The sequence below is a fragment of the Fusarium falciforme genome, chromosome 12, assembly GCF_026873545.1.
Source record: "Fusarium falciforme chromosome 12, complete sequence".
Taxonomy (NCBI): Eukaryota; Fungi; Ascomycota; class Sordariomycetes; order Hypocreales; family Nectriaceae; genus Fusarium; species Fusarium falciforme.
Window position 1 is genome coordinate 2,126,159 of NC_070555.1, and position 12,823 is coordinate 2,138,981.

Below are 12,823 nucleotides of genomic sequence, written 5' to 3' on the forward strand. Positions count from 1 at the left end.
TCCCAATTAAAGCATCTGCCTTAAAGCGCGTTGTTGGTCCTAGATTCAGAGAACTCTGATTGGCCATCACCCAACATCGCCCATCCATGCAGTCAACATGGGGAGGCCAAAGCCTGTTGGTTGACATGACTATATCTCTGGGGCTTGGCATCTTCAAGCCAACAGATTCAAGGGGGTTTTCATTTTGACCAACAGTCTGTTGGTAGCTCAACAGTTTCTCAACCTCGTTTCATTTCAGCTTCTTGATGCACGTACCTCACGATTGACGGTGTTGCGGGATTTAACAAATTATCGAGCTGGGTGTCGCTTTATTTACCTTCCATGGAGAGAAAAGACGATGAAGATCCATCGTCAACCCCAAGAGCTACCGCCTAAACGATGAAAAACTCCCGAGACTCCCCTCTCCTAAAGTAAGAACACGGGCCTTCACCCGCACACCTGGACCACCCTAGTCTCTGGAACCGATCAACAGGCTCTCCTTTGGCACGACCTAGGATTAAGCCACATGTTCCCGGCTCTCTATCACTACTGAACTCGAACACTGGGAAGTAGAAGAGATCGCCCTCCCAGTGCTCCGCAATCTTGGTGACCCGCTTTGCCGAGATCAGCGAGGCATCTTCCAGGAGGTCGATACCGGAAGTATCGAGATGAGAGATCAGCGTCTTTCCGGAAATTGCTTCGTCCCACCGAGCGTACATGGCTCTGCGTGGACTTGGTGTGTGGTCTGGGAACCTGAGAAATTGGAAATTACTGGTGAAATTTCCCTCGCTCGTTACCGGGAAGAGTCGGCCACGTAGAAGCATGTAGCCTCCTTTGAGATCTCCATATGGGTTTGTACCAGCCTGTACGAGATGAATACTGAGTATTTGGCAAGTAGCCGTGTCAGAATGGTTGGGGCTGCGGTCCAGATGGAACTTGGCCCCTTCGAGAGAAGCCCAGGACCACGAGGGCGCTCTGTACTGAGATGGTCGGAATCCCTCTATAGGCCTGACCAACCCCCCCCAGCATAGAATATGGGGTAACTGAGATTGCCAGAATCCCGCGACGTACTCGTCGGTCCCGATGCTAGGTTGTAGGTGGCTTGCCAGTCCAGCCATGGCGATCAACTTGTCGGAAAAGTTGGTCAGTCTACAGCGTGTGTACTCTTGAACTAGACTGAGCCAGGCAGAATGGGATGATTGGATGCCGTTCCTGGCCTTTTCCCTGTCTAGATGGTACGCCATTACATCCATCACCTCTGGAATCCCTGTTGGCCAAGATTCGCAGCAGAGTACCTCGCGGCACTCCCACCAGAGCTGAGTATCAGCGAGGAACAGAATGCGGTTGGAAATATAAGATTCCTGAAGGACCCAGGCTCGACGACGCAGCGGGGAGTTTCTGATCTCATTGAAGAACTCCCCTGGCGCCAAGATGTATGGAACGTCCGGCATCTCTCCTGGTCCTTCCTGGGGAACCATGATCGTAGTAGGTTGAATGTTGAGAGGGTCTCTATGAGTTAGGCTTGACTCGGAGCTTTCTGCTGCCGCCGCCGCTGCTATTGTGAGAAGGGCGTTGCCGTAGACGTGCATCATCATCGCTGATTCAGCTCTCCAGTCGTCGGTTGAGTCTTGGATGATGCAGAGTGAATCAATCCAGATGAACTTCAAATTCAAGCGTATGCAAGTCTCGATTGCCTCTTTGTAGCTCCGAGGTAGTTCTGAAATACTGATGCCCGTTTCAATACGGGATTTGTTGTCTTTCAGTAGCCTGAGGGTTTCGACTTTGCCCCAACAATGCGAGAATGCGACGTAACGCTGTAAAGTCTTGTTGCTTTTGCATTCAATTACTCGAACAGTTGCGTTGTCTACGATCTCAACGAGTCTCGTAGGGGAAAAGTCTGGACTTTGCGGTGCTGAACACTTCTTGTGACCCTGACAGCATTCATCCAGCCAGCTCCTGGCCAGGGACCACATGTTATTTGCGTACCCAGTCCCAACGAGAGACCCATGCTGTATGTATTGGGATGGAATATCTTGACATGCTCATTAGAACAGATGACTGGGGCCCTTTGAGATGTGCTCACCTGTTTTCGGGATGAATAGGAATGTCCATCCTAGGAGGCCACTCCCTGGTCCATTATCGGGTTCAAATTCAAAGTCTCTTCCAGACTGAGGGATCAACACCTCGTCATCTTGGGTCGAAATTCGGTCCCCGTCCGCCTCGCTGACGTGTTGGTAGGCTTCAGAATCACTGGAAGGGTGTAACCAGATCTCCAACTTGACCGAACTCGTAGGGGGGGAACTCCGGCAAGGCTTTCCCCAAATATTGCCTGTTGTTATGAAGGAGATGCTAGGATCCAGTTTCGCAAACTCGCGGCTCTTGACGATTCGCGAACAAAGCCTGCATCCGTTGCCAACCGCTGCCAGGATACTCTCCCTGGATTGATGGTGGGGTATATAGACTTGGACAAGTGTATCGTCGGCAAATATCTCCTGGCACTTTGGGCATAATTGGGATTTCATGATGTTGAAAGATGGCGGAAAGAGAGGAGTTTGGGTTGTCATGTCAAACTAGGCACCCTTTTGTAGGTACCTAACAACAAAGGCCCCGCTTGTACCACCCATGCTGACATGTTTGGACCAATGAGACGGGCGTTTGCAGGGGAATGGAATGAACAAAGAGAAGGCGGGAACAATAGATTATTGTGGCTGATGGCTTCTTTTGGAAGCGTCATCAAGTTCACAGTCGGCGGCATAGGTGGGTAGTCACGCTTGACCCAAAGAGGGACTTGTCCTTTCACAGGAACATAGGTCCGTAATGTCATCTTTAGTATAATATTGGAAGTCTGACCTTACTATATTGAAACTCACGGATCGTAGCCATTCAGTGCTCGCAGAAGCTATAGTACCACTTCTCCCAGCTTTCGGCTTCACTTTTCCTTGTCCGCTGGTCCATTAATTTGAGTCGATGCTCTCTTGCCTCTTGCACACCCATCGATCTCTCAGGAATACTTTTTTGGGACCCCTCAGACCCAGACTTGTCAGTCCACCAGTCTTGTTGTTGCGGGGGCACATTGGCGGTGGATACGATGCGCCGGTGAGGGTCGATGAGCCAGAGCGCGATGAAACGTCTGTGGCCAGGCTTGGTGGTGTCTTTGAGTCGGAACGAAGATACGCGGTGTTGACTAAGAGGAGCTCAAAGTCAGTACCTACATGAAGATGAAGAGTGTGCCGAGTAGACCTACAAAACGTTGGGAAAGGCTAGAAGGCGTCCCTGCTTCGTCTGGATATCTCCAAAGTTCTGCACACAGGTTGAGAATCCATGCCCGCGCAAGGCAGTACCATAGACTCTCTCAAGCCAGTTGTACTCATCTTGTTTGGCGTATATCCGATCATTGAGATACGAGTCGGTCTGCGTGCGGAGCGATAGATGACTGGGAGTGACGTTGTCACTGTCGAGGTAGTAGAGCGCTGTTGCGCAGATCTTTTCGTTCATCTGGCCCTCAAGCTGCGGATCCAGTTAGCGCATGCTGGAGGCTTGACAAAAGTTCAATACTTACGTGCCATCCTCCGGCCGGAAACTCGGGCTTTTCGGGCGTTAGTTCGATACTTGCCATCTTGACAATAACCTGCAGCCCATTCTCTTTGAACTTTTCACGGAGGCTTTTCTCGGGTGCGTAGTCGATCTCTTCAAACTGTCGTGGTTCAGGGAGCTTGGCTTCCCTGACCTTTTCCCATTTGGCCCTCGCGATGTGACGGTCTTCGACGTTTGGGGTTAGGGGAGGCAGACCTTGGCGCATCCTCTCGTGCTGCGCTTTCCAGACTATCTGGGTGTTGCCTTTTTCAAAACATGCCATATCCTCGAGTTGGGCTAATTCTTCATGCGTGAGGTTGACATCGATGTCTTTGAACTTTGCGACATCAAGCTCTGGAGCCCAGAGGTTGTCATCCGAGTCCCTAAGCCAGAGTAAGCGGCTGCCTTCCTGCGATTCATATCTGGTTCAGAGCTGGCACTTACGAGGCTTCAGTAATCTTGTGGAAGCGTGAATCTACTCTTCCGGCAACAGGGCCCTCTTTCCAATTGGTATATTCATGAAGACACTGATCCCAAGCGGGAATTGCCTTGTCAATAGCACGCTCGAGAGTTTCGTAGATCTCGGGGAATTTCTCTGGGTTCAAGTTGTTGACATAGCTCGTGAACTTGACGGTGCCATCGTCACCGAAAGAGATGTTAGAAGGGAGCCATTGATATGTGGTGGACCAAAAGACGCGGTCACTTCCGGCCTGTTCGTCTTTAGGGACAGTTGCGCCTTTCCCAACATGACCCAAGGCGTCATGCACGCCGACAACTTCCTCTTGAATGAACTTGGAGCGACCTGGCGAGGATTAGTGTTGGTTGCAAATTCTGGCTTCCATTTCATACCATAAACAAAGGGATACATTGATGGATGAACCAGGTCTTGTACCATGTCGTTGCTGCTTGGGTGCCAATTCACATTGTCCCCCTGATCGGCACGAAGAGCATCAAAAGCCTGTATCAACTTGTCGTGAAGAGACTTTTCGATGTACGAGTCCGACTTGACGATAGAATTGCCAGCTGAGTTAAATGTAGGGATGAGGCCTGAAGTTGCAAAGTACTTGGCCTTGTTGCGCAACTCGGCGATGCACTATTGGACGTTGTTAGCATGTAGATACTTAGCATTGTAGCATGGTCGTACAAAGTCAAACGTCTGCTCAGAAATTATTTTGGAAATTGGCTTCGGGATAAATCTGGATTCTTTATCCTGCATGATCCTTGCAAAAAGGCCATCCTCGGGTTGCTGACGAGCCTCGTCCCGCCACTTCTGAACAATGTCCTCATCGAAGACTTTCTCATGCCAGTTTGGCTTGTCCGTCAGACTATCCATGAGAATCATCATGGCGACTTCTCTGATTGGGAGGATGTCGGCCCATCCCTCTTTGCTGTACTCTGGGAAGCCGACTGGATAGTTTGGGTTCGAACCACGTCTCCAGCCTCGATGGAAGCCATGCCTCAGAGGGACATTAACACCAGGGTATTTAAAGTCTGGCATTTTTGTGCGTGGTAGCCTGGCCGAGAAAATCTGGATATAAGGAGGAAAGCTCTGAGTTGAGACCCAGGTTGGAGAATCGTCACAATTTGGGTTTGATGTTTTTTCTTCACCACATCCTAGAAATTGGTATAGGAGAAAAACTAGACTTAGGCAACAGCGGGGGGGTAATTAATCCGGGGCAGCCAAGCTGATCCTTTGCGTTGGAACCAACAGCATAAACTCGATTATCGGGATTTCCCGGTGGCCTATTCTTTGTGTTCACGTGGCTGAAAAGAGAATCCTTTTGGCTGTTCACTTGGCGGTGAGCAAACGCGGTTATTGGTAATAATGCTCAGAGACCTGTATGCTTTATAGAGATCATGGTTCCAAATTCAGATCACACTTTTGTTTTGTGAATGCTCTAATCTAGCATTGTTGAGTCACGACTCCTATTGAGAGGGTATCGGTCATCACAGCAAAGAACACACGCATTAACATGAGGGCAGTAGAAACCAAGGTTATAATGCTCTAGTATGTTAGCTCTCGTGGCATGGAATAAAAGGGTATTGCGTTGCGGCACTGATTGCCACAAATGAACTACAGGTTGGCTCTTATGTCAGCGGCCTTTCCTGTTTAATTGAGGAGACGCAATTGGTGGAATAGCTTTAGAGAAGATCGCATGTGTGTGTAGTCCGCTGCAGGGGCGCCTGGTGGGATTTACCTGGCTGGCTCAGAGTGGACTTCCCGGTCCAAAGTTGGACGAATGCCCGATATATTATCAATGGATTTTATACGAGTCCGAACTCTGAGAATGAATACCTTTGAGACACCGAAAAAATACGCCAACATCACTCCCTCCCAATATAGTGGTCTAGTCAAGGTTAGGCGCTTTACTACTGCACTCTTAACTTAAGGTTGTGCGCCATGGCTGATGGCCAGGCTCTTAGCTGGTAGCAAAATCATAAGCTTATTTCCTACCCTGTGTTCAATAATCTGATTTCTATCGGCATTTAAGTATTCGGATTTTATTGCTAGTGGCTTTGATCCTTCTTATCTTGATGTACGGGTGCAAGCGCAAACTTTAAGCTCTTAGGCTCAGCTTAAATGAGCAGATCATCAGCGCAAACAAGTTATTCCTACTCTTCGTTGCTCTAGGCATTCGTGCCTTCAATATGCCGTGCCTCTTCACATCTGTGAAAATTCTCTTGGATCCTTCTTTTTGTCTACCAGAAACCCACGTCTTGGCACTTCGCCAAGCTGCTCTTTGTCAAAGGCTAAATAAATGAAGTCAGAATTCAGGAGTTCAGACTGACAGCTCAAATAAGGTCTAGACTCTCTCGCAAGTGGAACAGGCCCAATAAACATCAGCTGTTTTAGATAATCAAAGCTCCACCGATATCGATAACGTCCTTCGATGTGCCGACTAGCCGGCTCGCGCGGACCTGAAACAATCCACCTATTAAACAGGGGCCTCTCGGCATCTCGTGCCGACCGCACGGGGGTCAACCACGGCGCCGGCTTGATTAGAAAGAGGCTGAGCAGCCTGGCTATGACCGGTTCGTAAAAGAAGGGTCCCTGAAACCACCCCCGTCTTCATTTAACTCGGGCCGTTCTAGAAGGTTTGCGGAACTCGCATTGGAGGAGAAACCAGGTCCCGCGGGCTTGGGACGGGAACGATTTGTTTGACAGATGGGGTAGAGTTCGGATCTAGCGGTGTTGGCATTGGTACGCGTAACTTTGAGAGGTTTGGAGTGTATATAAGACTATGGTGCAGCCGTTCTTTGGAGAGAAGAAGACCCATACACAACATCGTCTTGCCGGACAAGGAACACCTCATTCCCTTACTCTCGTTTTTATCTGTTTTTACAAGTACATACACTCTTTTACCACAAGACAACATGACTAAGATCAACTTCCTCCTCGCTGCCCTGGCTGGCAGCGCCATTGCCGCTCCCTCCGTTCCTCTCATTGATGCGCCTGAGCACTTCAAGCGTGCTGATAGCTGCACCTTTTCCGGCTCCAGCGGTGCTGCCGCTGCCATGAAGGCTCAGTCTTCTTGCACCACTCTCACTCTCAACAACGTCGCTGTTCCCGCCGGCACGACTCTTGACCTTAGCAAGCTCAAGGATGGCGCTCATGTTGGTAGCCCGAGTTTCTCGCCATGTGCATCTGGCTGACAATTTTATAGGTCGTCTTCAAGGGCACCACCACCTGGGGCTACAAGGAGTGGACCGGCCCTCTGCTGAAGATCTCTGGAAAGAAGATCACTGTCGATGGTGCCGGTGCCGTCCTTAACGCTGACGGTGCCCGCTGGTGGGACGGCAAGGGCGGAAACGGTGGCAAGAAGAAGCCCAAGTTCTTCGCCGCCCACAGCCTGACTGACTCGGTCTTCAACGACCTGTACATCAAGAACACCCCTGTCCAGGCTGTCAGCATCAACACCGTCAACGGTCTGACCATCAACAAGATGACCATTGACGATGCTGAGGGTGACTCCAAGGGCGGACACAACACCGATGGCTTTGATATCGGTGAGAGCACTGGTGTTACCATTAACGGTGCCAAGGTTTACAACCAGGACGACTGTGTTGCTATCAACTCTGGCAAGGTGAGTTAATGATAAGATGCGATAGTGATGGAAGATGTTAACACGATACAGGACATCACCTTCAGCGGTGGTCTCTGCTCTGGTGGCCACGGTCTGTCCATCGGCAGCGTTGGCGGCCGAGACAACAATGTCGTCGACACGGTCAAGTTCCTGAACAGCCAGGTTACCAAGTCCACCAATGGTAAGTTTTACTGAGATGCGAGGAAAATACAGCAACTAAGCAATTCGCAGGTCTCCGTGTCAAGACCATGAAGAACACCAGTGGCCAGGTCAAGGGCGTCACCTACTCTGACATCACCCTGTCCAAGATCTCCAAGTAAGTCAACCACCAACCCCCCCAAAAGAGATGAATAACTAATACATGTTAGGTACGGTGTCCTGATTGAGCAGAACTACGATGGCGGTGACCTCCACGGTGACCCCACCAGCGGTCTCCCCATCACTGGCCTCACCCTCAAGAACATCTCCGGCGCCGGTGCTGTCGACGCCAAGGGCACCAACATTGCCATTGTCTGCGGCAAGACCGGCTGCTCCAACTGGACCTGGTCCAACGTCAAGGTCAACGGTGGCAAGAACTATGGCAGCTGCCAGAACGTTCCCAGCGTTGCTACCTGCAAGGCCTAGACGACATGCTTTGAGAGGCGTGTTGGTATCTTTCTACACTAAGGTATTTCCTTAGCTATTGTATATAGTTTTAATCGTACAAAAGTCATAGAGTATTAGGCCTCCTGTGCAACGTGACGTAGCCACTTCTCGAGATCGGCAATAAGCTGGTCAGCGATGCCAGCGTCAACAATTCCATTTTGCCAGGTCAGGTCGACAAATAGATCTTTCCCCTTGACGCTGACTACGCCAATGTTGAACATGCATCCCACAACACAGGCTGAGAGAGAGAATTTGCTTCTCTCAATGGTCCAGTGTGAAGCAGCATCCCCATCGTTCCGCCCGTCGATGACACCCACGTTGCTGACCAGCCAAGATGCTGTCCTGGGTTTTTTCAACTCATCCTTGTGGAACTTGTCCCAGTCTCCTACCACACCCATCAAGCCTACCACGTCATTCTTTAATCCGAGGTCAAGTTTGTCCTTGATTTCTCCCCGGATAAAAACGGCCGCAGACCACATCTCTTCCTCAAGGGCAGCAAATCGTTCCTCGTCACCTACGCCTCTCGACTGTTGGCGAAACTTTTGGACAAGACTCTTTTTGAAAACATGGTCCATCATGGTCACGTAATTTGCGATTAGCTGCTTGGGCTCAAGTCCAGAATAGGCTTTGGGGTTGGGCTTGATGAAGCGCCTCAGATTGAGAGGAGTTTGTGAAATGATGGAAGCCAATTTTTCCTCTGGTAGTTGATGCACAAGAGACATGAATGCGGCGGCGTGCAAGAGACCCGTGAGAGTTGTATTGTGCGATCGACAGGCTGAGAGGATCTTCTGGGTGGATTCGTTGTCGATGTTGAAGCTTCTGATTTGTGTCTTGCGAGGAGTCCTCGTGATATCGGCCCATGAAACATATGCGGTCTTAGACTCGAGCATGGGAGGCTTCAGCTCTTCCCAGATGTTGGCGGCAGCAAACTTGGGCGTAATTTTGTACTTGGCAATGACATTTTGCGGCGGGAGCATATTCTCAGCTGTTGTCGTGGTCTTGAAGACGTGATTTTCGAGCGGTGGGAGATTGGGCGTGTTCAAGGATTCCAGCAACGACTCGTGAAAGATCTTGCCTCCATTCCCATCCGTGCACATGTGGTTCCAGATAAACATGACTTCAAGCAAGTTCTGACCCTCAAGCTCCAGGACAAGCAACCGCCAGCCTGGTCGTGTTGCGAAATTTCCAAACGTGGTGTCGAGTTCTTGAGGAGTGATTTCATTGAGCTTGGCATCGTATTCGTCGTTGGGATCAACGGTTTTCCAGACAATGTGGTTCTTGAGATTCACCTCGTCGAGTTGAATCCAGGAGGGTCGCTTCGTCTTTTCGCCAATTACTCCGACTTGCAGGAGAGGATGTTTGCGGATTGTGTCTGCGACAGCGACCTCGAGTGCGTCGACTTGCTTGTCGTGCGAATCTTGGAGATGCTCGGGGATGCGATAGAGACTTGTGACGATTGGGCCACATGCTAATTCCATTGTCAACAATGACGTTTGGAAGCGCTCGCTAAGAGGTAATTAGACTTGAGATTGAGGGGAGGTTTCGGAGACTTACAAATGGCCCAGCTTACGAAGGACGCGCGGCTTCACGCTTGAAGCTGTTGATTTCGACATGATGGCCTTTTTGATTCAAACGGACTGATTATTATTACCAATAGTATGTATCACTGCAAGAAGAAACAAACAAGAAGGAGAAAGAGAGACACGAAATGAGGTCGACGTCGGAGCGTTTATTATCAACGGATGAATGCTTATGTGCAATTAGCTTTTAATACAACACGCCATGGGCTGACGCGAGATCGCCCCTAACCTGCTCTGGGTTTAATTGCGGTGGGCAATCAGGAAAAACAATGCGCGAGGCAGCCGGATGATGGAGAGAAACGAGACGCCAGCAACACGCTAATTTCTCACTCTTTAAGCCACGGGGGGACTCATTCACATAGCCGAGACGTAGCACGCAATTCATTGGTGAGGAAACGAACATGTGAGACTGATCGTTTCCGAGGGAGCCAGTAGGAGCGAGGTAGGGATACCGGGGTGGGACCCGCGGGTGCTGGGACATGGACACGGGGACGGAGCGGGATTTGAGGCGGGGCGGGGCGGAATACGGTGGGAACTTCGGCCGAGTTGTGGACACTTCTTAACTTCGGCTCCGATTTTGGAGGCCATCACCGCCGGAATCCGGGGAATTGAAATGCCGGCGAGGTGCGGAGAAAGTGTCACTTTCAGGGTCTTTTGAACCGCACCAACAGCCGACAAGGAGGGCGGCATTTCCCCTCCAGTGGCCTTTGGCCTTGCACTAGTCTCACCCAGGGAATATGTTCGTCCTCTAGCCTATCTCTTGTCAGTGATAGGTCACGGTGACAGTTCCAGGGCCTCGGTATTCGTGAGGGGTTCAGTCACAAGACGATTACACCGCCCCCTTGATGAGAGATAACAAAGACCCAGCTGATGGGGTCATGCGCGTTTAAATAGAGGGCGGATATTATGATCAACAAAGAGCGCAAAATGCTAACACTCAAGAAACGAAATAAAATGGTTCTGAGCTGCTCTGGGGTTGGTGTTCTCTGATAACTCTTGCATCTCCCGTTGAGTGCATTATCGAAACGGAACTGCCCTTGCTCCACCACCAATCCCGTTTCGTCCACCTACGTCATAAGATGGGTAAAATTTTCTACCCTCCAGACGCTGCTGAGCCATTTTTCCATCATGATCCCCCTCAGACCGTCTTGGCCTTGCCTTCACCCGACATGACGCACAATATCTGGGCGATTCCGCTCCAACTGACAAACTTCAACCTCGTCGTTGCCGTCCTCGGCGGCTTTATATCTCTGTTTGGGTTGGTGTCGTATCTGCTAAAGGAGAATTACTACCTCTCAGAGGCCCGTACGTCTTCTTGGCAGACGCTTGGCGGCGAAAAGCATCCACTGACAGCTGGGTATTCTAGTCATTGCGCTCTTGGCAGGCGTCGCTTTTGGACCCAATGGTGCCAATTTTATTCGTCCGAACGATTATGCGCAGTGTGAGCACCATGGTGTGACAGAGAGCGATTGTTCCGATAACCTCCATTCCATCACGCTCAACTTTTCTCGACTTGTTCTAGGCGTGCAGCTGGTCCTCGCGGGCGTGCAACTTCCGAGTAAATATCTCTGGAAAGAATGGAAGGCCGTCTTTTTGCTTGTTGGCCCTGGAATGACGGCAATGTGGCTGGCCACGAGCGTGCTTGTCTGGGGCTTCACTGGGCGACCTAGCTTTTTGCATGCACTCGCTGTGGGAGCTTGTGTGACGCCTACGGATCCTGTCCTTTCCGCTGTCATTGTCAAGGGAAAATTTGCCGATCACAACATTCCCAAAGACCTGCAGAATCTCATTGTCGCCGAGTCGGGAACGAACGACGGCCTCGGTTATCCGTTCCTCTTCTTCGCCCTGTACCTCATCAAGTACGTGGGCTCGGGAGCTACATCCGGAGGTGCTGGAGATGCCATGGGTCTTTGGTTCGCTTTTACCTGGGGATACACCATCATTCTGAGCATCATTTATGGTGCCGTTGTTGGATGGGTTGCCAAAGAGATGCTTCACTGGGCCGAGGAGCGCAATTACGTCGATCGCGAGAGCTTCCTCGTTTTTGCCATCTCGCTCGCCTTGTTTGTACTGGGAACTTGCGGATTGATCGGAACCGACGACGTTCTTGCTTGCTTCATCGCCGGCAACACGTTTACCTGGGATGATTGGTTCCGCCTCGAAACGAAAGATGATTCCCTGCAGCCAACTATCGACATGCTTCTCAACGTCACCATCTTCTTGTGGTACGGCGCAGCCATCCCCTGGGAGCTTTTCAACAAGAACTCAGTCATGCCAATCTGGAAGCTTGTGGTTCTCGGCATCCTCGTCCTCATCTTGCGAAGGCTGCCGTGGGTGTTTGCCATGCACAAGTGGATTCCCCAGATCGAAGAGGCCAAGCAGGCTGTTTTTGTTGGATTCTTTGGCCCCATTGGTGTTTCGGCTATCTTTTACTTGTTCATCAGCTTGGAGTTTATTCAGGAGCACCTAAGCGATGGGGAAGACAAGCCTCGTGAGGATGTTCAGAAGTTGGGAGAGACGATTCGGATTGTTGTCTGGTTCCTTACTGTTTGCAGTGTTGTAAGTGCCACATGCAGCATCCTTCCACAAGATGTTATTTACTGACTAGATTAGGTCGTTCATGGACTTAGTATCCCGCTAGGAAAACTGGGATATCTCGCACCAAGGACCCTTAGCCGCGTCGTCAGTGAGAACATGAGCGACGACGCACGCGTGGTGGAGCGACGTCGAAAGGTTCCCCTGATTGGATCATGGCTCGCTGGGCTCAGTAAGGGTGAGCCTGAGCCGAGACCTATCAGAGGTCCCATCGTCATTGCCAGTGCTCGTCCGATCCGGGCGACGCCGGCAAACCGCATCGATGTGTCGGGGACGAGCACTCCGAGACGAGACCGAGAGATTCGATTTCCCGATGAGATCCCCTAAGCAGCATCGGGAGTTGGAAAATCAAGGAATGCAGGTGTT

At 50.7% G+C, this 12,823-nt stretch overlaps 5 protein-coding genes across 5 annotated transcripts; 2 read left to right on the plus strand and 3 right to left on the minus strand.

Annotated features, from left to right (window-relative positions):
- Window positions 1–371: 371 nt before the first annotated feature.
- On the minus strand, window positions 372–1,574 carry NCS54_01445000 (HET domain-containing protein; the record flags this gene model as incomplete). Its single annotated transcript, XM_053159601.1, has 1 exon — window positions 372–1,574. The coding sequence occupies one exon, from the start codon at window positions 1,572–1,574 to the stop codon at window positions 372–374; it is 1,203 nt and encodes a 400-aa protein (XP_053015576.1).
- Window positions 1,575–2,862: 1,288 nt separating this feature from the next.
- NCS54_01445100 (Hypothetical protein) lies at window positions 2,863–5,050 on the minus strand (the record flags this gene model as incomplete). The annotated part of the gene is made up of 6 exons (XM_053159602.1): window positions 2,863–3,163; window positions 3,224–3,486; window positions 3,539–3,935; window positions 3,997–4,354; window positions 4,402–4,645; window positions 4,697–5,050. 6 exons carry the CDS (start codon window positions 5,048–5,050, stop codon window positions 2,863–2,865), a joined length of 1,917 nt encoding a protein of 638 aa, XP_053015577.1.
- Window positions 5,051–6,927: 1,877 nt separating this feature from the next.
- NCS54_01445200 (Hypothetical protein) lies at window positions 6,928–8,261 on the plus strand (the record flags this gene model as incomplete). Its single annotated transcript, XM_053159603.1, has 5 exons — window positions 6,928–7,167; window positions 7,218–7,637; window positions 7,689–7,818; window positions 7,869–7,953; window positions 8,006–8,261. The coding sequence occupies 5 exons, from the start codon at window positions 6,928–6,930 to the stop codon at window positions 8,259–8,261; spliced, it is 1,131 nt and encodes a 376-aa protein (XP_053015578.1).
- A 95-nt stretch (window positions 8,262–8,356) lies between these two features.
- On the minus strand, window positions 8,357–9,895 carry NCS54_01445300 (Hypothetical protein; the record flags this gene model as incomplete). The annotated part of the gene is made up of 2 exons (XM_053159604.1): window positions 8,357–9,788; window positions 9,837–9,895. The coding sequence occupies 2 exons, from the start codon at window positions 9,893–9,895 to the stop codon at window positions 8,357–8,359; spliced, it is 1,491 nt and encodes a 496-aa protein (XP_053015579.1).
- A 1,136-nt stretch (window positions 9,896–11,031) lies between these two features.
- On the plus strand, window positions 11,032–12,784 carry NCS54_01445400 (Na-H-Exchanger domain-containing protein; the record flags this gene model as incomplete). Its single annotated transcript, XM_053159605.1, has 3 exons — window positions 11,032–11,167; window positions 11,229–12,421; window positions 12,476–12,784. 3 exons carry the CDS (start codon window positions 11,032–11,034, stop codon window positions 12,782–12,784), a joined length of 1,638 nt encoding a protein of 545 aa, XP_053015580.1.
- Window positions 12,785–12,823: the final 39 nt, after the last annotated feature.